The sequence below is a fragment of the Muscardinus avellanarius genome (assembly GCF_963383645.1).
Source record: "Muscardinus avellanarius genome assembly, chromosome: 5".
Classification (NCBI taxonomy): domain Eukaryota; kingdom Metazoa; phylum Chordata; class Mammalia; order Rodentia; family Gliridae; genus Muscardinus; species Muscardinus avellanarius.
This window is the reverse complement of record NC_137790.1, coordinates 76,198,231-76,221,377: the sequence shown is the minus strand read 5'-3', so window position 1 is coordinate 76,221,377 and position 23,147 is coordinate 76,198,231. Positions and strand designations below refer to the sequence as shown.

The 23,147-nt window shown below is 47.0% G+C and overlaps 1 protein-coding gene across 1 annotated transcript; it reads right to left on the bottom strand.

The window, feature by feature from the left end:
- Positions 1 to 5,339: 5,339 nt before the first annotated feature.
- Positions 5,340 to 23,018, bottom strand: SLC51A (solute carrier family 51 member A; the record flags this gene model as incomplete). The annotated part of the gene is made up of 9 exons (XM_080696868.1): positions 5,340 to 5,476; positions 6,193 to 6,298; positions 7,994 to 8,140; positions 8,601 to 8,712; positions 9,229 to 9,387; positions 9,666 to 9,739; positions 11,111 to 11,265; positions 21,843 to 21,937; positions 22,981 to 23,018. The coding sequence occupies 9 exons, from the start codon at positions 23,016 to 23,018 to the stop codon at positions 5,340 to 5,342; spliced, it is 1,023 nt and encodes a 340-aa protein (XP_080552994.1).
- Positions 23,019 to 23,147: the final 129 nt, after the last annotated feature.

Sequence of the window (23,147 nt, the reverse complement as noted above, 5' to 3'; positions counted from 1 at the left end):
CTTTTCATTCCTCCTTTCCTCTCCCCTCCCTCTGTCCCGTCACCTTCAGATGCTCTCTCTTGAATTCCACATTGTGATCCCAACACTAAACCTAAGGACAGCTACAAAGGAAAGATAATTGGGGCAAGAGGAACTGGGAATGGGGGAGCCCAAATTGCCCATCCCCTAAGAGACACCGGTCACTCAGAAAGCAGCTGACTACACCTTAGAAGCCTGTTCTGCATCCATCTTCCCTCCCAAGGACATTGCTTTACTCTTTATGTTATGTGATCTTGACAGGGAAATTGTCATTTTTATTAATTTTTTAAAAATTAGTCTGTCAAATATAGTAAGTAGAACAAATTTTTTGCCCTTAAAGAGTGGGCAGAAGAAGGAAGTGGCGTATACCCAGAGGCCTTTTCTCCCCGAGACACTGTAGTGTGCCTTCAGTTCTGAAGCGAAGTGGCTTGCAAAGTCCTTCAAGCAGTGAGCCTTGCTGATGGGTAACAGGGGCGGAATGTTGTAATTTTGGCTTCCTTTTAAAAAAACAAAAGCTGAGTTAGTCACAAATCCCCTAAATGTACTGCTGGCATTATGTCAGCATGGCTGAGGGAAGAAGGAGACCTGAGCCTAACTTTCCTAACTCCCAGAGGAGTTTCTTGTTGGACCCAATGGGGTCCATGGAGATAACTGATGGGGATCAGACCACATGGCATCAACTGTGGCACAGTGTTTGTCTTCTCCAAAAATTCTGTCACCCAGTTATTTGGGAGCTCTTATCAATCTCTTTCCTGTACCCTATTTTTAAAGAAAGGAACATTTTGAGGTTACTGTGATTGGGGAGGGGACAAAATTCTATACAAAGTCAGTTTAGATTCGTTTCTTTCTGAGAGTAAGTCTCTGGCTCTACTACTCCTATTTCAATGCTATTAGTTTCTCTCGCTCTCTCGCTCTCTCTCTTTAACAAAGGACAGTTTGTAAATGTCTGCAGTTTGGACTTGATCTGTTAATCCATGCTGCTCATAGCCATATTGAATACTTAGAAAGATCTGCACACAGAGCAGAGGCATAAGGGAACAGCTTCTTTGCTACAGCAATAGCTTATCTTGACCTCATCCCTCTTAAGAATGTTCTAAACTAGAACTGGTATTCCACAGTTTTTCTTTTCCTTTGAGGCCTGCAACTGGCAGGAATTCCCTCCACCAGTCCTTCAGAAAGCCAGAGCATAGATTGGCAGTACAAGAGTGTGTTAGGTTCTCTCCCTCTTTCCCACTTATGCCTGGTGATTGTAGTCCCACCTATCCCGTTAGGTTGCCCAGGGGGAATTCAGCACTTGAATTTCAAATCAAAGAATGCTGATGTGTAACACTTGCTGTTGCGCATGATCAGTTTTTTTTTATCCCCTAACATCCTGTCTCCTCAGCTATACATGACCTAGCACATAGTCAGCCATCAGTAATCCTACAGCTGGACTAAGGGGAAAATTATTTATGTTCAGGCCCCACCCCATCACTCATAAAATACCCCTTGTGGGGGTGGAGTTTGTTTTCAGCAAAGAAAACACGTCTTATCCTTCAGCTTAGGACTGTTAACAATTTCATAATCCCCTCCCTAAACCCTTTCTGGTAAAAACTGCTTTTCTGCCTGGGGATCAAGAGCTAGGATCACTGCCCTTCTGCAGAGCAGGACTATGCAGGCTTTTAAATCTAATCACCCAGATAGCTAGAACATAGCAGAGAAGAAGCATAGAGGAGACGCCCGTGGAAGCTACGTTTCTTTTCTTTTCTTTTTTTTTTTTGGTACTGGGGGTGGAACCCTGTGACATTTGACCTCCAAGCTACACCCCTAGTCCTATTTTTTATTCTTTATTTTGAAACAGGGTCTCACTGAGTTGCAAAGGGCCTCACTAAGTAGCTGAGGCTGTCCTCAAACCGTGATCCTCCTGTCTCAGCCTCCCAAATGCTAGGATTACAAGTATTTGCCACCATGCCCAGCTTGGAAGCTACATTTCTAACTCTGCTTCTGAAGAGCTTTTTTTTTTTTTTTTTTTTTTTTTTTTTTGTGGTACTGGAGGTGGAACCCAGGGGCTTTCTACCTCCAGGCTATACTCCCATACCTATTTTATACTTTATTAGGAAGCAGGGTCTCACTAAGTTGCTGAGAGCCTCACTAAGGCTGAGGCTGGCTTTGAACCTGTACGATCCTCCTGTCTCAGCCTCCCAAGTGCTGGGATTATAGGCGTGTGCCGCCACACCTGGCCTGAAGTGCTATTTTTTACTATCAAATCTGGTTCATACAAGCCTTGGGCTAGAATTTTTTATTTGAAATAGTAAAAGCTAATGTTTTCCCACATCACACAGCTCCATACAAGCTCATATTTTAACTTTGCTGCTTCAGTCTTCCTTCTTTTGGAATTCTGCCTTTACCTCTCTGCCTTCTTTTTCTTGCCTAGAAAGGTGTTAAAGGCACTACTGCAACCCACCGGCTAGTTCTCCAAGTGCACACGACACCCAAGTGCGTTGGAATGGCGAGGGAGATGCCCCGATGCGGCTTCCTCCCTACTCATTCCTCTCAAGTGTGTGTCTGGGCTCCCACTGTGGAGCCCCTCTGCTCTCAGAGGCTGCTTCTGGCATGCTTTACACTTGCAAGAGGTCTTCAGGCTGATAAGGTCTATGACACTGCTAGGCCAGCCTGTGTACATGTTACCCAGAGGCCTCCTTGCCCCTATACTGCCTTAGGTCCCACCATTAGTATAATTTGGATGGAAAACAAAAACTTACAGTGTGGCATGTTAGCTGCTGTGGGGTCAATGAGGTGCTGGACAAGGGTGCAGCTGGATGATGCATCGTTGGTCATCTGTGCCCAGCTAAATGAGGCTAGAGGTTTGTACACCCCGACCCTGCCGATCATCTGTAACCCTTAAAATGTGAATGCTTGCGGCTGCAGAGCTGTTGCCCTGAATCCCACACAAGACAGCAGTCAGCCTGGATGGGCTGAGGGTGGCAAAGGCAGGAGAGCCTGAGAAGCTGGCCAGCCTCAGAGCCTGTCTGCAAGACAGGAGGGGAAGCTCCTGAAGACAGCTCCTGAGTATAGCTGGTGGCGAGGAGGTGCCGTTTCAGCAGTTACCTGAAGGTGGCTGAACAGAAAGCTCACTCTTTCCACACACCAGGCTCAGGAGCACTGAAGAACAGAGGCTGCAACTTGAAAGGAATAGAAGTGGACGATTTGTACTGCTGGAGCTCCTTTTGATAACTGAAGCCATAGAGTGAGAAGGTTGGAGATGTGAGGAAATTGAAAATCCTGAAGAAGAAAAAACTAAGGAAGTTTGGGAGACTTCTGACTTTCCTGTCGCTGATCACTGAAGCAGCATCTGAGTTGCTCTTATTCTCTTGTGGCCACACAGCCATTTGGACACTTCCCAGGTCCCTCTGCAGTGGTTCTTCCTAGTGCATTGTTTCTGGATTATCTTCAGTTGTGTTGTGGGTAGACTTCTTTCTGGAGCTCATTGCCTTTATAATTCTCTTCTACATCCCTTATCTAAAATCTTTCCAAATCAATTATATTTTGCTGCTTTTCTTAATTTCCTAAAAGCCATAACTTCTAGATTTTCTGTTAGCATATACTCACCAGAAGTTGAACCAACACAGATAAAGTTCAAAAAGCTTCCCCTAATGATGTTTTAAAACTGAATGGTATTTTTTTTAAGCCTACCAAATGTATTTCTAAAGGTTATATTTTTCAAAGTCATAACAATGATCGTTCTTGTTTTTTCTCATAGATTGTCATGGGATAAAGAGTGGTCCCTAGCTTCTATTTTTTCAAATAAATAACTAGAATATGTTCTTGGACTTATACTAGTAAATGTTAATTTTCCTAGAAGAGTTTCTGTCTGCTGAAGCTTTATGTTAGTACTGAGATTGGGGTAGAAAACGAAAGCTTCAGGTTTAACATTGGGATGACTCAGATTGTGTCCCTGTAGGTGTGAAATGGCCTTTTACCCTTTTTTGGGAGGCACTGACTGTTCTGAACACCAGGAATTGATTGGTTGGGTGTTTTGTATTGAGAATCCCGTAAAGGAAATAGAGTGCTGGGAAGAACTGCCAGCCTTGGCATGAGCGTTTGCCCCATCCCAGGGCCAGTCTACAGTGAGGTTTTCTTCAGTCGGGGTTCAGTGTATCATCTTCCTGTCTGTTATTAACTTGTTCAGAGTTATTTTGGCTTTTGTCATTTAGCCAAATAAAGGCAACATGGTTTTACCTAAGTGTTTCATTTTCTGTATACTTATTTATGGTATGTTTTATGTATTTAGGACTTTTGTCTGTTTCATGGTACTGGGGATTAAACCCAAGGGCATTCTACCTCTGAGCTACATCTCTATCCCTTTTTAAAATTTTTATCTTGAAACAGAGTCTTACTAGGTTGCTGAGTGTCTTGTTATGTTCCCAGGGCTAGCATTGAACCTGTGATCCTCCTGTCACAGCCTCCCAAGTACTGGGATTGTAGGCATGCACCGGTGTGCTTGGCGTGGTTTTACTTGTACTCTCATTCCATTGCTTTTGCATATTAATTGCTCTCCTCAAAACCAAACTTTGTGACAGTATTACCAGGTGATTTTTGCAGCTTGAAACAGAAGATTTTTTTTAAAAAGTTACTGTTTCTTAAAGGGAAGCTCAAGACCTCACAGACCTACTGACATTAGTGCCCCAGTGATACAGCTATAAGGAAAGAACACTTCCCATTCATTCTCCAGAAGCCTGGCTTCCTTGAGATGTGGGGCCAGTGCTGTTTTGCTCAGTCAAGGCCTACTGCTGTGTACACTAGACACACTGATGTTTACTCTTCCCCTTTTCTTCTGGTTTGGGAAAGCTCAGAGTGACCTTTCGATATACAAGCTTTCAGGAATAATATTGGCACCTACAGAGGCTATGTGTCTAGTTATAGTATTTTATTTTATTTTGGTGGGGTACTGGGGATTAAACCCAGGGGCAGTCTACCTCCTAGCTACACCCCAGCCCTATTTTTTATTCTTTATTTCAAAAGGTCTCACTAAGTAGCTGAGGATAGCCTTGAACTGTGATCCTCCTGTCTCAGCCTCCCAAATACTGGGCTTACAAGCATGTGTGCCACCACACCCAGCTCCTGTTTATTTATTACAAAACTTAAAAATACCCTCCTGGAGCAAGATCTGAAACAGTTTCATTCTATTACATTGTTTGCTTTCATCTCTACAGTCAAATTCAGCGTGCCAGCTTGTGTTGACAGTTTCCCATTTGGCGAATGTCCCATATGATGAAGGACAGTGAAGAAATCTGTGCTCCCCTAATGAGTACGGTGCTCTTCCATTGTCCCAGCCATCCGCCTCAGGCTTTGAGGTTCAAGTCCAGGTGTGGAGACGGGCAGGTTTCATATCCGGCCTTGTAATCTTTCCTTCGGTAGTACATTCTTGTCAACACAGTCAACAAGAAAGTCTCCAGTATGAGCATGTGGCAGTTCATCACTGCAGTATGGGGTAAAATATAACAGAGTTATGCTAAGTCCTAGAGGTGGTATCCCACTAACAGCGCTGGCATGTGAGCTGAGCACGTGTCTCCAGTTTATCCCCAAACCAAGACCTAGAGATACTAAATTGCCAGAGTAACAAAGCAGGTCAGTGGTAGAGCCAGAACAAGAATGTGGCTGCCCACCATGATCTGAGGCAAGCATTAAAGCCTACTCCTGACCAGGCGTGATGGCGCACACTTGTAACTGCAGTACTCAGGAGGCTGAGACAGGAAGATTGAGGTTCATAGCCAGCTTCAGCAACATGAGGCCCTCTGTGACTTAGTGAGACCCTACTTCAAAATAAACAATAAAATAGGACCGGGGGTTGTAGCTTAGAGGTAAAACACCCTTGGGTTCACGTCACAGTACCACAAAAAGAAAAAGAAAGAAAAAAACACTGCTTTCTTTTGCCCTTCATTCAGCATGATCTTCAGCTTCTTAACCATTCCCACTCCTTCCCTGGAGTCGCAGATTGAACCCATGGCTGCCTGGGTTGGCTGTTAGTGCTGGCCTCAAACACAGAGAGGTTATAGTCTCCTTAAAGTCTTTGGAAACCCCTTTCTGAATATGCTAAGCAGAAGTCAGGCTGATATAATCTTTGTTCCAAGGTTCTCTCTCCTGACCCTCCCATCACATCCACCTCACAGAGCAACAGGACCTCTCTATGCTCACCTTGAGACCTGACCTTAGAGGAGAAGGGAGGTGAACAAGCAATCTGTCCACCATTGGCCAGGATGGAGAAGACGGAGGGCTGCAGGGCAGTCAGGACGAGAAGCACCTGCAGAGCAGGAGAGAAGCGAGGTGGGTCAGGCTCCGCCATTCATGATGCAGGGCTGGCTGGCCGCCGCAGGCCCACCGTTAGATCTGTGCAGTTACAGAAGTTAGGACTCACACTCAGCTAAAAATTTGGAGTTTTACTACTTGGGTAAATTACAATCTGATCTACCTAGTGTTTTATTCGAGTTGTTCACAAGAAACAACTTGTCTGAACCATGGCCACAAATGGACACTTTAATGGCTAAAAAAGGCAGCGGTTAGAGAAGAGCACTTCCATTTAGCCCAAGTTGCTGAGATCTGTGTTCCTAGATTGATGGGTAGTTAACCATTAAAGTCCCCTTGATAATTCTGTCATGCCAGGAGTGGGCAGGAGGGAGGCTATAGGTGACTAGTGCTTAATGAGTACAGAGTCTCAACTGAGGAGGACAAAAAGTTCTAAACGCAGACTGTGGCAATGGTTACACAACTGTCCATGGGCTCACTGCCATGAAACGGAACCCTTAGAAATCATTAAGAGGGTGAATTTGGGGATGGGAGCAGAGCTCACTCAGTGGCAGAGCACTTGCCGAGCATGGTGTGAGACCCTGAGTTCAATCCTTAGCATATTATGTGTGCACACATGCGCGCACGCGCGCACACACACACACACACACACACACACACACACACAAAGATATGTGTATTTTACCAAATTAAAAAAGAAGAAAAGGATGAGGATGCTAAAGATGACAGAAACCAAAGATGAAGACAGAGGAGGAATACTTGAAAATTCACATTTGGGAGGTACCTGCTTAGATCAAATAAGAATGTATGTGAAATCACTGTTAATTATGAAGCAGATTGTTTTGTGTGTGTGGTACTAGGGACGGAACCCAGGGGCATTCTACCTCTGAGCTATACCCCCAGCCCTATATTTTTATTCTTTATTTTGAAACAGGGTCTCACTGAGTTGCAAAGAGCCTCACTAAGTAGCTGAGGCTGTCCTTGAATCACGATCCTCCTGTCTCAGCCTCCAAAATGCTGGAATTACAAGTGTGCCCCATCAAGCCTGGCTATGAAGCAGATTTATATACCTTGACAGTAGGAGAAGGGCCAGCAAGGAGAAAGAAGAGTGAAGGAAAACAAGATCAGGTCCAAAGCCAGCCTTGGCAAATAGACCCTGTTTCCAAATAAGAAATAAAATTGTGCTAGGAGTATAACTTGGATGTGGAATGCCTCTGGGTTAAATCCCCAGTGCCGTGTGTGTGTGTGCACACGCGCGCACGCGCACGCACACACACACACACACGTCACTGCATTTGGTGGAAAGGGAACCTTTGGGCTTAGAGAACACAAAGTGACCCTGCAGACACCTTGATTTCAGACTTTGGGCTTCCAGAAACCTGAGACAATACATTTCTGTTGTTTTAAACTACCTGGTTTGTAGCATCCTTGGGAAACTGTAACAGCACAGAAAGGCAAAAGAAGGAGGAGGAGGAAGGGGAGAAGGAGGGGGAGGAGAATACACAACAAAAGAAAAATGAAAAACGGAAAGGGTAAAGATCTTTTTCAAATCTCACAGGAAATCCAAAGTATTTAAGATTCTCAAAGCTGCTTTTAACCTTTAGTAGTCTCACTCCTCTTTAGTAGTCTCACTCCTCACCCCAATCATTTGTAGCTCTATTATTAAACACTTTCTCTCCAAGGGCATAGTTACCTGGAACAGAGCAAATTTGGCTCCCATGTTCTGCTCACCCAGGTGTAGCTTTGCTTGGCGAAAAAGAATGCCCAGGGCCCAGAGGGCCAACAAGGTGGACACACCGAGGAGAGTGTTGATCCACAGAGCTGTGCTCTTCTCCGAAATCTGTCGTCAGACCAGAAAGTAGTCGGTGAGGGAGGCAAGCTCGTTCTTCCTTTTATTTCTTCTACCCCATGCCAGGAAAGGTAATTAAAAAGCCCCCAAAGCTGGGCATGGTGGAACATGCCTGTAATCTTAGTACTTGGGAAGCTGAGACAGGAGGATTGTAGGTTTGTGAACAGCCTCAGCAAGTAGTGAGACTTAGTAACCTAGAGAGACTCTGTTTTAAGATGTCAAGTGTAGTTTGGAGGCAGAATGCCCCTGGATTCAATCCCCTGTACCACAAGGCCCCAAAGCCTGTTGGCCTATTCCAGTCCCATCTCTCTCCACCAAAGTCCCTGGGCCTCTACTTGCCCACAACCCCCACATGGTTGCTAGGGCCCTATGTCAGGGGGTGCTGGCTCCAGCTATTACTTCTAGACCCCAAAGGATCATTGAACTTTTCCACCCCTTATGCCTGGCTTACGTCTGCTGGGTCATAGATGCCATCGGGGATGAGGAACAGGCCTATCAGGTTCAGTGTTATCTTGAAGAAGACATATTGGAAAGGACCCAACATCAGCAGCTGAAGCTTCTTTCTGAGGGGGAAAGAAGGTTAGGAAGATGGACCCACCAACCATGCACACCAAGAAGACCTCCTATTCTCTCTCTGGGCTCCGGAGCTGAGGCGAGGCTGCCATCATTGACCCCAAAATGGTTTCATGGGTGGGGCACAGGAAGAATGCAGGATGCTGAGAGCCTTGAGCACCCTTACCTCCAGACCAGAATGCTGTCTTTTGGGCAACAGCTATCAGAGTGCAGAGCTCAGGCTCATTAATCAAAATGGCAGAGGGGGCAGATAAGTAGCCCAGCGTCCACTTCTCTGTGTCATCAGAGTTTATGGGGACAGTGAGCCTCCGCAGCTTCCTTCTTCCCTGAGATTGGGTGCCCATGTGTGGGTCCTGGCTGTAGGATGTCCATCCTTTGATCACTGGCTTGTCCCATGCAAAGCTAGTTTCAAGAGCCTTGAAGCAGGACGAGGCACCAGGAGAGGCTCTCAGGAGAGTGCAGGAAGAGGCCGCGGGCCTGTGCCAGGATGCCCCCTCCCGCCTTACCTGGTGAGCAACAACCGAGGGCAGCAGGGGCAGCAGCAGCAGCAGGGGCCGGTGTGGACTCTCATTGGGGTGTCCTTCAGTGTCCTCAGTACTGCCTCCTTCCCGCCAAAGCCTTCCACCATGACCATCAGGAGCAGGTAAAAGCATACGGAGTAAAACCTGGGGTGGGGAGTGGGGCTGCCGTTCTGGATCTGTGACCCAGGAGGAACAAGAGCGAGCACAGGGCCCGGGGGCTGGGGGAGGGGAATTGGGGGCTTTGGAAAAAAGAAGTGACTGAGGAATGTAGCAAAATAAGATGTTCCAGGCAGAACCAGCAGTTCAAGAGCTCCGGATTAGCACAGGCTGGGAATTCATGAACAGCCAGCATCAAAGATAGGAGCCATGGGGAGCACGAGGGACCCCGGGGGTTGCCACCCAGGGGCGGGGCGGACACTCACGAGGTTATGGCCATTTCCACAAGCATGAGGGAGCGAGGGATCCAGATACCAAAGCAGGAGAACACAGACACCACCTGCTTGCAGAGGAGCAGGAAGCAGGTTAGGCAGGGAAGGAGAGGCTTCCAGCCCTTTCCGCAAGGCTCGTGTGTACACTGAGGCAAAAGTCTTAGAGCTGAAGCTGGACGTGGTAGTGCACGCTTGTAATCCCAGCATTTGGGAGGCTGAGACCTGAGGATTGCGGGTCACGGACAGCCTCAGCTACTTAGTGAGGCCCTCCGCAACTCAGTGAGACCCTGTTTCAAAATAAAGAATAAAAAAGAGGGCAGGGGTGTAGCTCAGAGGTCACAAACCCCTGGGTTCCATCCCCAGACCCGCAAAAAAAAAAAAAAAAAAAAAAGTTAGAGCTGGGGTGGTGGTGTGTGTAAAGCTCAGTGGCAGAGAGTATGCTTAGCATGTACAAGGCCCTGGGTTCCATTCTCTTCATCCTCCTCCCCCCCAAGTCCCAGTTGGAAAATAATTAAATCAAGGACTTATATAACAACTATAGGGGGAGTTTAAAAAAAAAAAAGCCGGATGTGGTGGTGCATGCTTGTAATCTCAGCATTCGGGAGGCTGAGACTAGAGGATTGTGGTTCGCGGACAGCCTCAGCTACTACTTAGTGAGGCCCTTTGCAACTCAATGAGACCGTGTTTCAAAATAAAATTAAAAATATAGGTCTGGGGGTGTAGCTCAGAGGTAGAATGACCCTGGGTTCCATCCCCAGTACTGGAAAAAAAAAAAAAAGAACCCTATAGCAGAGCCAGGTGTGGTGGCACATACTTGTAATCCCAATAATCCCATGCATGTAATCCTATACATGTATCCCTTGGGAAGTTTAAACAGGACGACTGCAGGTTCAAGGATAGCCTCAGCAACTTAGCAAGACCCTGTTTCAAAATTAAAAAGTTCTGGGGTGTAGCTCAGCAGTAGAACGCCCTTGAGTTTAATCCCCAGAACCAAAATAAAAATAAAAGGAACTGGGTTGTAGTTCAGAGGTAGAATGCCCCTGAGTTCAATCTCTAGTACCAAAACAAACCTATAGCAGAAGGACAGAGCTAGAAATGCACCTATGGGGGAAATTCTCTTCTACACTCAGGAATCACTGCCTGCCAATCTAGGAAAGGGGCTGGCTTTTTTAACATCAGCCTTGTGGCAGGGCGGTAGTGGTTGGATTCTCCCCAGCAGCAGGGGATCTGAGCAGGTTCTCCGGCTGACTTGATAGCTCTTAGAATCTGACCTGCCTTTTGCTAGTCCAAGCCTAGGGAGCTCAAATTACAAGCCTCTCTGCCCTGTGCAAGTGGCAGGCAACTTTCTGCTGACATAAATTGTTGGTTTAGAGGAAATTTCTCAAAATGGCATGAGCCTTGTTCCAGAACCTCCCAAAGGGCAGCTCCGGGCCCCTCACCGTGGGTGCAGAGCTGCTCCAGAGCAGAGTCTTTCTCTTGATCGGGCAGCCAGTGTTCTTGTACAGATAGACGGCATCCTCCAGGAAGATGGCAACCGAGCCCAGGGGGAGAAGGGTCATGATGGTTATGAGGGCGATTTCCACAGGGCCCAGTGCTACAGGAGGAAGGGAAGGTAGACTCCAGTGGGCTTGATATAAGAATTTGGAGATACAGAGAAAAAATGATGCACTGACTCTAAAAAGAAACGTGTACAAGAACCATTGGAATTCAAGAAAACCACCACGAACCATTTGAATGCAAAACAAACAACTGGTGAGCGATTCAATCTGTATTTTTGTCTGAAAAAAGTAACGAGAGCCAGGCGTGGTGGTGCACACTTGTGATCCCAGCACTTGGGAGGCTGAGACAGGAGGATCATGGTTCGCGGAGAGCCTCAGCTACTTAGTGAGGTCCTTTGTGACTCAGTGAGACCCTGTTTCAAAATAAAGAATAAAAAATAGGGCTGGGGTGTAGCTCAGAGGTAGAATGTCCCTGGGTTCCATCCCCAGTACCCCCCCCCCAAAAAAAAGATAACGAGCTGAGACAGGAGGATCATAGGTTTGAAGCTAGCCTCAGCAAGCAGTGAGACTCTCATCAATCTAGATATACCAATCTAGATACATTTTGTTTCAAAATAAAAAAATAAAATAAAATAGGGCCAGAGGTGTAGCTGAGAGACAGAATACCCTTGGGTTCTGGGCCCTTGGGTACTCCTAGAAATACACACACACACACACACACACACATACACACACACACACACACACACACACACACACACACACACACACACTGAACACAAAGGCTGGGCATGGTCGCACACACCTGTAATCCCAATACTTGGGAGGATGAGAGAGAAGGATTGCGGGTTTGAAGTCAGCCTTAGCAACCTAGTGAGACTTTGTTTCCAAACAAAAAATTAAAAGAGCTGGAGGTGTAGCTCATGTTAGAATGCCCGAGTTTAATTCCCAATGCCAGAAAAAAAATCCAAGTAGGGAATATAGAAAAGAGAATTGCATTTTCATCAAAACATGGGAGAGGGAAGACCATCCTAAGAATCCATGACATCCCACAAAGAATGATAGCCAGATTCAATACAAGAAGTTCAAACTTCTCAATGTAAAAAAGCCTGGCATGATTGCGCATGCCTGGAAGTACTTGGGAGGCCGAAATAGAATGGCAGATTCCAGCCAGTCTCAGCACTTTAGCGGGACCTTGTTTCAAAATAAAAAGTGGGGGCTACAAGTGGAGCTGGGAGGCAGAGCCCCTGGGTTCAATCCCCAGTACCCTTCCCCAAACACAGACAAGAGGTAAGTCCAGAGAGGAGAAAACAAATATTATTTCAGCAGATTTCCCCAAATCAACGTTCCTGCCAAGGCCTCTGCAGGTCCCTGCCCTCAGCTCACTGGGAGTGGAGCTGCCCTTCCCAAGCCACAAAGCCAAAGCCTCTCCCAGTCTCCTCTTCGAAGATCTCCCAGGATCAGTTTGTTCCCCTCCTGGCCCCAGAACGCTGGGCTCCTCCCCTGTGTCCTCACGCCCCACACCCTGCTCCCCAGACCCAGAACATTCTGTGAAGTGACTGGTGTAAGCCAGACACAGGAAGACAGACACAGGACATTCTCGCCCATGTACTGAAGCTTCAAGGGCCCAACAGAAAGCAGAGTGGGAATTTCTAGAGGCCAGGACGGGCGAGGGGTGGCACAGGGAAGTTGGGAAACAGGTACCACCACACTGTGAGATGGGAGAAATAAGTTCAAGTGTGGCCCAGCACAGTAGGGCAGCCGTGGCTTACAAATAAATACCTAGTACAGGCCACACCCGTAACCCCAGTAGTTGGGAGGCTGAGACAGGAGGACCGCGGGTTCAAAGACAGCTTCAGCAAATAGTGAGATTCTCATCAGCTTAGAGCCTGTTTCAAAATAAAAATGAAAGCCGGGCGTGGTGGCGCACATTTGTGATCCCCGCTCTTGGGAGGCGGAGACAGTCAGGTTCGAAGCCAGCCTTGCTGACTTAAGAGACCCTGTTTCCAAATAAAAATATAAAATAGGTCTTGGAGTGTAGCCTGGAGGTAGAAGGGTTTCCAGGAACCCCAGTACCACCAAAAAATTAAAAAATAAATAAAAATAGAAAATAAAAAATAAAAATGAAATAGGGCTGGGGATGGGTGTAGCTCGGAGGTAGAATGCCCTGGGTTCAATTCCTAGTACTCCTCCAAACAATACAGTGATGGAAATGCTGATTACCTGATTTGATCACTTCATACCGTATACAAGTACTGAAATATCAGACTGTGCCCCATAAATATATGTATAGTTCCTTTGCATTGATTGCTATTTTTTGTTTGTAATGGAGATTGAACCCAGAGACATTCTCCAGCCCCTGGCCCTTTTATTTATTATTTTTTAAGGGTCTAGGGATGGAACCCAGGGACATTCAACCTCCGAGCTTAGGATCTTGCTAAATTGGCAAGACTGGTCTCAAAACTGGAATCCTCCTGTCTCAGCCTTTCAATTTCCCACTGTCTCTCAAAGAATAAAGAATACTTTTTTATTTTATTTATGTATTTATACATATTTTATGTATTTATTTGGTACTAGAGGTTGAACCCAGAGGCATTCTATCTTTGAGCTACCCCCCCCAGCCATATTTTAATGCGGGACATGTAGCTCAGTGGTAGAGCACTTGCCTGGCATGTGCAAAGAACTGGGTTAGATCCCCAGCACTGCTAATAATAATAATGAAGAGAAGAAGAAAAATTAGAGTCAAGGAGACTTATTATTATTTTGAAACAGAGTCTTGATAAATTGTTAAGGCTGGCCACAAATCTGCAATCCTCCCGTCTCAGCCTCCCAAGTACTGAGATTACAAGTGTGTGTCACCACTCTTTATTTTTAAATTAATTAATGTGGTTTTGTGTGTGTATTTTGGGGTAGGGGTCCTGGAGATTGAACCCAGGGCATTTTACTTCAGCCCTTTTTAGTTTTTGTTTTGAAACAGGATCTCACTGTGTTGCTGAGGCTGTCCTCAAATCTATGATCTTGCTGTCTCAACTTCCCAAGTACTGGGATTACAGGTGTATCCACTGTGCTGGATGCTAGCCCCTTTTATTTTTATTTATTTATTTATTTATTTATTTATTTTTAAAGAAAGGCAGACTGCCACGTGCAGCGCCTCATTTGAATGTGTCTTGAGTCTTGGAAGCTTGGCTACCCTACGCTCTCCTACAAATGGACCTTGAGAGCTTGTTTGGAGGTTCTAGCAGGGGAGCGCAGCTACTCCTATACCCTTGACTGAAAACTGGTCCTCGTCTATTCGGGGAAGGTCGACTTCTTTGACCGAGCGCGCAGCTTCTGGAGGGACGCACACGGAGCGGTGAAGGAGGAAGGGGACACCCGCCTAGCCAGCCAGATCAGCCGAATTACTCTGGCATTCAATGGGGCGACAGATGTCGCAGCCAGATCGCCCTCACATCCCCTTTTATTTTTTAAAAAAATGGGATCTTGCTAAATTGGCAAGACTGGTTTCAAACCTGGAATTCTCCTGTCTCCGCCTTTCAAGTACTGGGATTACAGACATGTGCCACTACTACCCGCTGTTTTTATCACTTGAAAAGGCATTCTTGAGCTGGGTGTGGTGGCACACACTTGTAATCCCAGCATTTAGGAGGCTGAGACAGAAGGATCACGGTTTGCGGACAGCCTCAGCTACTTAGGCCCTTTGCAACTCAGTGAGATCTTGTTTCAACATAAAGAATAAAAAATAGTGCTGGGGGTGTAGCTCGGAGGTAGACTGCCCCTGAGTTCCATCCCCAGTACTGCAAATCAATCAATCAGTCAATCAATCAATCAATCAATCAAAAGTATTCTTGCAGCCGAACATGGTGGCACCGGGTTGTAATCCCAACATTTGGGATGTTGAGACAGCAGGATCACGGTTCATAGACAGCCTCAGCTATTTAGTGAGACCCTTTGCAACTCAGCGAGACCCTGTTTTATTTTTATTTTTATTTTTAAAATTAAAAAAAAATTTTTTTTGCGGTACTAAGGATGGAACCCAGGGGCACTGTACCTCTGAGCTACACCCCCAGCCCTATTTTTTTTGTCTTTTATTTTTTGAAACAGGGTCTGAGTTGCAAAGAGCCTCACTAAATAGCTGAGGGTATCTGCAAACCAATATTCTCTGGTCTCTACCTTCCAAATGTTGGGATTACAAGCATGTGCCACCACACCCAGCTTGAGACCCTGTTTTAAAATAAAGAATAAAAAAATAGGGCTGGAGGTGTAGCTTGGAGGTAAAATGCCTCTGGGTTTCATTTCCAGTACCTCACATACACAAATGTATTCTTGCTGGGGCTTGGTGGCACATTCCTGTAATCCTAGTATTTGAAAGATCGTAAGTTTGAGGTCAGCCTCAGCAACCTAGCGAGGCCTTGTAGAATGCCCCTGGGTTCAATCCCCAGTATCGACCCCCCAAAAAAAATACCATTAGAGATATAGCTCAGTGATGGAATGCCCCTAGGTTCAATTCCTAGTGCAGATAATAATAAAAATAATAGTAGCAACAACAACAACAATAATAATAATCTCTAAGAACATTGCATGAAATTTTGAAAAAGTAATCATCAATAATTCCAGCATCCAGCTTGTAATTCTAGTACTTGGGAGGCTGAAACAGGAAGATTGCAGGGTTGAGGATAGATAACTTAGCAATTTAGTGAGGCTTTCAGCAACCTAGTGAGACCCTATTTCCAAATAAGAAATAAAATTGGTCTGGGGGTATAACTCAGAGGTAGAATGTCTCTAGGTTCAATTCAATTCCCAGTAAAGCACACACACACACACACACACACACACACACACACACACACACACACAATCTCAGCTTCCTTCTCAAAATTCTTTTGTTGTTTTGTACTCAGAGGCATTCTACCTCCAAGTTATACTCCCAGTCTGATTTTATTTCTTATTTAGAAACAGGATCTCACTAGGTTGCTGAGAGCCTGGTTATGTTCCCAAAGCTAGCTTTGAACCCACAAACCTCCTTTCTCAGCCTCCCACGTAGTGTGTGCCACCATGTCCAGTGACAAATTTTTTGACCCAGGAACATTCTACCACCCTCAGCCTTATTTTATTTTGGAACAGGGTCTCACCAAGTTGCGGAGGGCCTCACTAATTGCCGAGGCTGGCCGTGAACCTGAGATCCTCCTGTCTCAGCCTTCTAAGTAAAGTGTTGCCGGCATACGCCACCACACTTGGCTCTCCTCAAAAGTTACTTCCGCTTTTGCATATTTGCTTCCTGGAGGTTAAGATCATAGGCTTTGGAGTCAGAGGCACTTGAGTTCAATGTAAATGCCACTTTCTACCTGCTCTATGACCTTGGATTGGTTAATCATTTTCTCAGCTTCTTAGGAAAGCACCTGGAATATAGTATTTGCTCAATAAAAAGTAGCTTTTAACGCCGGGCGTGGTGGCGCACGCTTGTAATCCCTGCGCTTGGGAGGCAGAGACAGGAGGATCACACTGGTTGGGAGCCAGCCTCACTGGCTTGAGAGACCCTGTTTCCACATAAAAAAGTTAAAAAATAGGTCTGGGAGTGTAGCCTGTGGGAGTGTATCCCGGAGGTAGAAGGGCTTCCAGGAACCCCAGTACCACCAAAAAAAAATAAATAAATAAAGTAGCTTTTAAGCCAGTGTGGTGGTGTACGCCTGTAATCCAAGTACTTGGGAGGCTGAGACAGGAGGATTGCAGGTCATGATCAGCCTAGCAACTTAGTGAGGCTCTTAGCAATTTAGTGAGATCCAAATAAAAAATGAAATAGGGCTTGGGGTACAGCTCAGAGGTAGAATATCACTGGGTCCAAACCCCAGAACCACACACACATACACACAAAAAGGCAATTATTCTCAATTTCTAATCATAAATTTATCTTTTGATATTATTTTTGTAAAAAAAAAAGCTCAAATTTTACATTTAAGTACTTTATCTGAATTAAATCTACTTTGAAGCTGGTTTTCTGTGTATGATTTTTTTTTCGGTACTGGGAATTAAACTCGGGGGCATTCTATCTTTGAGCTACACCCCCAGCCCTATTTTTTTATTCTTTATTTTAAAACAGGGTCTTACTGAATTGCAAAGGGCCTCACTAAGTAGCTAAGGCTGTCCGCGAACCTCAATCCCCCTGACTCAGCCTCCCAAATGCTGGGATTACAAGTGTGCACCACCACGCCCGGCTCTGGTTTTCTGTGTATTTGCTGCCATAGACACAGGCAGTTGTCTGGCTCCTTCAAGAGCCTGTCGCGCCTCGCACAGCAGTCCCAAGCAGGCTGCATTTCTGGGCCCTCTATTCTGGTTTACTCCTTGTCAGGCCTTTTGCTTTAATTACTGTGACCTTATTATTAGCCTTCATCTCTGCTAGTGCCCCTTCCCTCCTTACACCTTTCCAGAATTAGCTTTCATGATTCTTCTATTTAAATGTTTCGATCAGTTCATAAAACAAGACTAAACTAAACCAAATACTGCCAGGTGTGGTGGTGCATGCCTGTATTGCCAGTATCTGGGAGGCTGAGACAGAAGGATTGCGAGTTTGAATACAGCCTCAGTGCCTTAGCAAGGACCTCAGCAACTTAGTGAGACCTCATTTCAAATAAAAATGAATAAATAAAAAGGGCTAGGCGTGTAACTTGGAGGCAGAAGACCCCTGGGTTCAACCCTAGTAAAGACAGACAAACAAAAGCATGCCCCCTGTAAGGATTGTAATTGCAGTCACATCATAGGCACTTTAAAAAATTGGTTTCTGCCGCGCATGGTGGTACACTCTTGTAATCCCAAGACTTGGGAGGCTGAGACAGGAGGACTGCACAGGTTCGAAGCCAGCCTCAGTAGTGAGGCTCTCGGCAACTTAGTGAGACCCTGTTTCCAAATAAAGTATAAAATAGGGCTGGGGGTGTAACCCAGAGGTAGAAAGCCTCTGGGTTCCACCCCCAGTAACACCCAAAAAAAAAAAAATTGGTTACTGAAATATGTACTAGTACTTCTAAAATAGCTCTTTCTTAAGTCACAACATAGGAAGCAACAGGGTTCTCAAGTGCAGGAGGGAGGGCTCCCACGGCATCCTCCTGCTCCTGCCGGGGATCACCATTACCCAGAACCTGCACTTACCTGGTTAAATATTTACCAGATCTTTTGCTCCTTCTTCCAATTGCCTATAATTCCCAACCCGTCCTTTCCTTTTCCTGACGTGGCCCTGGCTCTGACTCTTCTTCTCCCATGCCGGGAGGGGGCAATGACCTCTATATCCTGCCTCTTCGGGCTCTTCTTCCCCCGCGGTCCATCCTGATTACTGTTTAATGATCCTGAAGCTGGACCTCACCCAGCCCCTCCCAACCTCAGAGCCCTCACCAGCAGCTTCTGTCTGCAGGATAAAGTACAACTCTTGCACCTGGCCCTCACAGGCCGCACCTCACCTGGCTGCCCTCCTGCTCCTCCACCGGCAGCTCCCCAGCATCTGGGGACCCTTCATCTCATTCCGTCACCACCCCGCCCCACGAGTGCTCACCGCCCCCAATCCCGCCTGCTCTGTCTGAATGAGGGATGCGCGCAACTAGCAGACCACAGTGGTCCACCCCCTCTGCTCACTCGTGGGGTTTTACTTTATACATTTTTATTGGTACCAAGAATTGAAGCCAGGGCCATTCTACCTCTGAACTACATCCCCAGCCCTTTCTATTTTCTATTTGGAAACAAGGTCTTGATGAGTTTGCTGTTGCTGGCCTCAAACCTGTAACCCTGCCGTCTCAGCCTCCCAAGTCCTGGGATTACGGCTGCGCACCTCCACGCCTGACTTATGTGCACATTTTTAGCAAAGCTGTGTGAGAACTATTTTGTGTGTGAGGCGAGGTTTCTCAACCTGAGCGCTGGTGATGCTCTGGCCTGGATGATTCTTTGCTGTGGAAAACTATCCTGTGCCCTGTAGGAGGTTTGGCGGCCTCCCTGGCCTCTACCTACTAGATGCTATTGGTGATCTTCAGTGTGACAACCAAAACTGACTCCAGACATGGCCAGATGCCCCCTGGCCTGAAAACTACGGGTGGAAGAAAACGTGCACCTCTGGCTTATACCTTGTATTCTCTGAATGGAAGGTTCCTGGCGCTGGATGCAGCAGCCTCCTGCTGGCACTAACCAGAGCTCCGCCAGGTGTCGCCCAGCACTGTGGCAGTTGGCAGCGCTATGGAGTTGTTTGTAGCCAGAGGACGTGTCCTCTCCGCCTCCCAATGCATGCTGATAGCGCCCTGTTGCTTAGTATGTCTACTCTATGAGGTGACAACATCTGGGGAAAGGCTTGGAAAAGCATTGTGCCCCGTTCAACATCTCAGTGCTGGCCATCTAAGCAGAAAGAAAACAAAACGTGCACTCGAGCCACATTCTTACAAAGGAGCAGGGCCCAGTGTGGTGACTCAAGCTTATAATCCCAGTCCTTGGGAGGCTGAGATGTGAGGATCACAGGTTCAAGGCCAGCATCAGCAGTTTAGGCCCTCTGCAACTTAATGAGACCCTGTTTCAAAATAAAGAATAGCTAAGGCCTGGTGGCATATGCTTGTAATTCCAGCATTCGGGAGGCTGAGATAGGAGGATCGCAGTTTGCAGACAGCCTCAGCAACTTAGCAAGGCCATCTGCAACTCAGTGAGACCCTGTTTCAAAATAAAGAATAAGTTGGGCATGGTGGCACATGCTTATAATCCCTACGCTTGTGAGGCTGAGACAGGAGGATCGCACAAGTTCAAAGCCAGCCTCAGCTATTTAGTGAGGCTCTCAGCAACTTAGTGAGAACCTGTTTCCAAATAAAATATAAAATAGGTCTGGGAGTATAGCCCAGAGGTAGAAGCCCCTGGGTTCTACCCCCAGTACCACCAAAAATAAATAAATAAATAAATAAATAAATAAATAAATAAATAAAGACTAAGCTGGGCATGGTGGCACACGCTTGTAATCCCAGCATTCGGGAGGCTGAGACGGGAGGATTGCGGTTCACAGACAGCCTCAGCTACTTAGTGAGGCCCTTTGCAACTCAGTGAGACCCTGTTTCAAAATAAAGAATAAAAGATAGGGCAGGGGGTATAGCTCGGAGGTAGAATGCACCTGGGTTCCATCCCCAGACCCACAAAATAAATAAATAAATACAAACTAAAAAAGGGTGTAGCTTGTAGGTAGAATGCCCCAGAGTTCCATCCCCAGTACCACAAAAAGAGGAAAGAAAGAAGATAGATGACAGATAGAAAGATGATAGATAGATGGATGCAGGGCCACTTGATTCTCAATGTTTTTGTGTCCAGGGAATGGACTAAGTCATAGTTTATGCCTTTCACTTTCTTTTTTTCTTTCTTTCTTTCTTTCTTTTTTTTTTTTTTTTGTGGTACTCGGGTTCCTGGAAACCCTTCTACCTCCGGGCTACACTCCCAGACCTATTTTTATACTTTTTAAATTTGGAAACACGGTCTCCTAAGCCAGCGCACGCGGCTGGCTTCGAACCTGCGCGATCCTCCTGTCTCCGCCTCCCAAGTGCGGGGATTACAAGCGTGCGCCACCACGCCTGGCGCCTTTCACTTTCAAAAGCACCAGGTGTGGTGGTGCACAACAGTAATCCAGTACTTGGGAAACTGAGCAGGAGGATGACAGGTTCAAGGCCAGACTCAGCAATTAAGCAGGACTCTCAGCAAATTAGCAAGACTGTCTCAAAAATAAAATATAAAATGGAGTTGGGAGTGTAGCTTGGAGGTAGAATGCTCCTGGGTTCAGCCTCCAGTACCAAAAAGAAGGAGGAGGCAGAAGAGGAGGAGGAGGAGAAGGGGAAGAGAAGAAGTAGAAGACAACAAAAATGAAACCAATTCAGCAATAAGATCCAGTTGGTCAATACTTTGAGAACGCTTTCATAGACTCTCCTAGGTTGAGCCCAGTGCTGACAAGCGTTGCCCCTCTGCAGTGCCATGGGCCTTTTCTTTTCTTCTTTCTTTCTTTCTTTCTTTCTTTCTTTCTTTCTTTCTTTCTTTCTTTTTTCTTTCTTTCTCCCTTTCCTTCCTTCCTTCCTTTATTCCTTTCTTTCTCCTTCTCCTTCCTTCCTTCCTTCCTTCCTTCCTTCCTTCCTTCCTTCCTTCCTTCCTTCCTTCTTCTTGTGGTACTGGAAATGGAACCCAGGAGCATTCTACCTCCAAGATACACCCCCAGCCCTATTTTTTATTTCTTATTTTGAGACAGGGTCTCACTAAGTTGCAGAGAGCCTCACTAAGTAGCTGAGACTGGCCACGAGCCTGAAATCCTCCTATCTCAGCCTCCCAAGTACTGGGATTACAAGCATGTGCCACCACACCCAGCATAACCATGGCCCTTTTCCAAAGTGGCTGTTGTGCGGCCTCCAGGGGGCCCTGTGGGGGCATGGGCCATTGGGGTACCATCTAAGGTGCTGGAGTCTGAAAAATGCCCAGTGTCCCCCATTTGACTGTGTCTTGAGGCTGGGATCCTGGGCTAGGCTGTCATGGCCTCCTTTGGGCTCCCTGACTCTTGGGGAGTTGTTCCTCTCCAAGACCTCTGTCAGAGGGAGCCAGGCCAGCAGACCCCCAGGCTGGCCTGGTTGGCCAGCTCAGGGTCAGCTCTGCTCCTCACAGTCCTCCTGACTGCCTCCGGGGAGGGTGCCTGACTCACCTCTCAGGAGCTGGGTGGCAGTGGGCGGGATAGAGAAGCAGGCTGGGGGGATGCTGTAGTTGGTTTTCAGCACCTCCAGGAGGTCCGCTGTGTACCTGCAGAGACAGCAGCCTGTGTTCAGAATCAGGGGGCTGGGGAAGGGGGTGACCCCTAGATACTCGCTGCTTCTCAACCACTCCCCACTGCAGGGGGGCTTGTCCATTTCCCCTCAGGGCCCTGCTTCTGGTCCAGTCTAGTGTGAGAGGTGAGTGGCCAGTTAGCCATGGCAGGTCTGGCTGCAGTGTTCAACAATCCTCAAGCCAGGCGTGGTGGCGCACGCTTGTAATCCCCGCTTGGGAGGCTGAGACAGGAGGATCGCACAGGTTCAAGGCCAGCCTCAGCTACTTAGTGAGGCTCTCAGAAACTTAGTGGGACCCTGTTTCCAAATAAAATATAAAATAGGTCTGGGAGTATAGCCCGGAGGTAGAAAAGCCCCTGGGTTCCACCCCAGTACCACACACACACACACACACACACACACACACACACACAGCCTCAAAATCTACGTGTGTGTGTGTGGTGGGGGGTGATGGGGTTTGAGCCCAGGGGTGTTCTACCTCTGATCTATACCCCCAGCCCTATTTTATTTTAATATTTATTTCAAAACAGGGTCTCACTAAGTTGCTGAGCCTGTCCTCAAACATGAGATCCTCCTACCTCAGCTCCCAAGTCCTGGAATGACAGGCATGTGCAACGCGCCTGGCTTCCCAAATCCTTTTCACTCTATCAGGGTGGCAGCCAGAGAGGTTGGCCAGGGACAAAGAACAGGGTTCTGGAGAAAGAGTGGAGCCTTAGCACAAGGGGTCCCCTGCTGGTTAGGGGCGCTGTGCATTACTCCTGGAAACGCCTTCCACAGCCCCCACCTTGGGATCTTCCTCTGCCCAGCTTGGGGGCAAAGCCAGGGCACAGAAGGAGTCATACACTGGCCCCATTCCGCAATTTCTCTGAGGACCTAGGGGACAGGCAGACCATTTCAGTCTGGCCACACTCCTCCTGCTTGGCGCCAGAGGGTTCTGGTGGGAGGAAGGGAAACAGGCCAGACCGTGGCCCCATCGATGAGCACCTGGCTGCTGGCCCAGGGCCGGCCACCCTCACTTACCTGGGGTCAAGTCTTATCTGAGTCCTGTCTGGCTCCATTATCTCCTTCCCACGGGATCCTGGCAGGACTGAGGGTGCAGAGCTGCAGGGGGGCTGGCAGGTGGGGACTCTGAGGAGCGGCTGTGCTGCACACCTTCTCCAGAGGACCAGGGCAGAGGACAGGCAGAG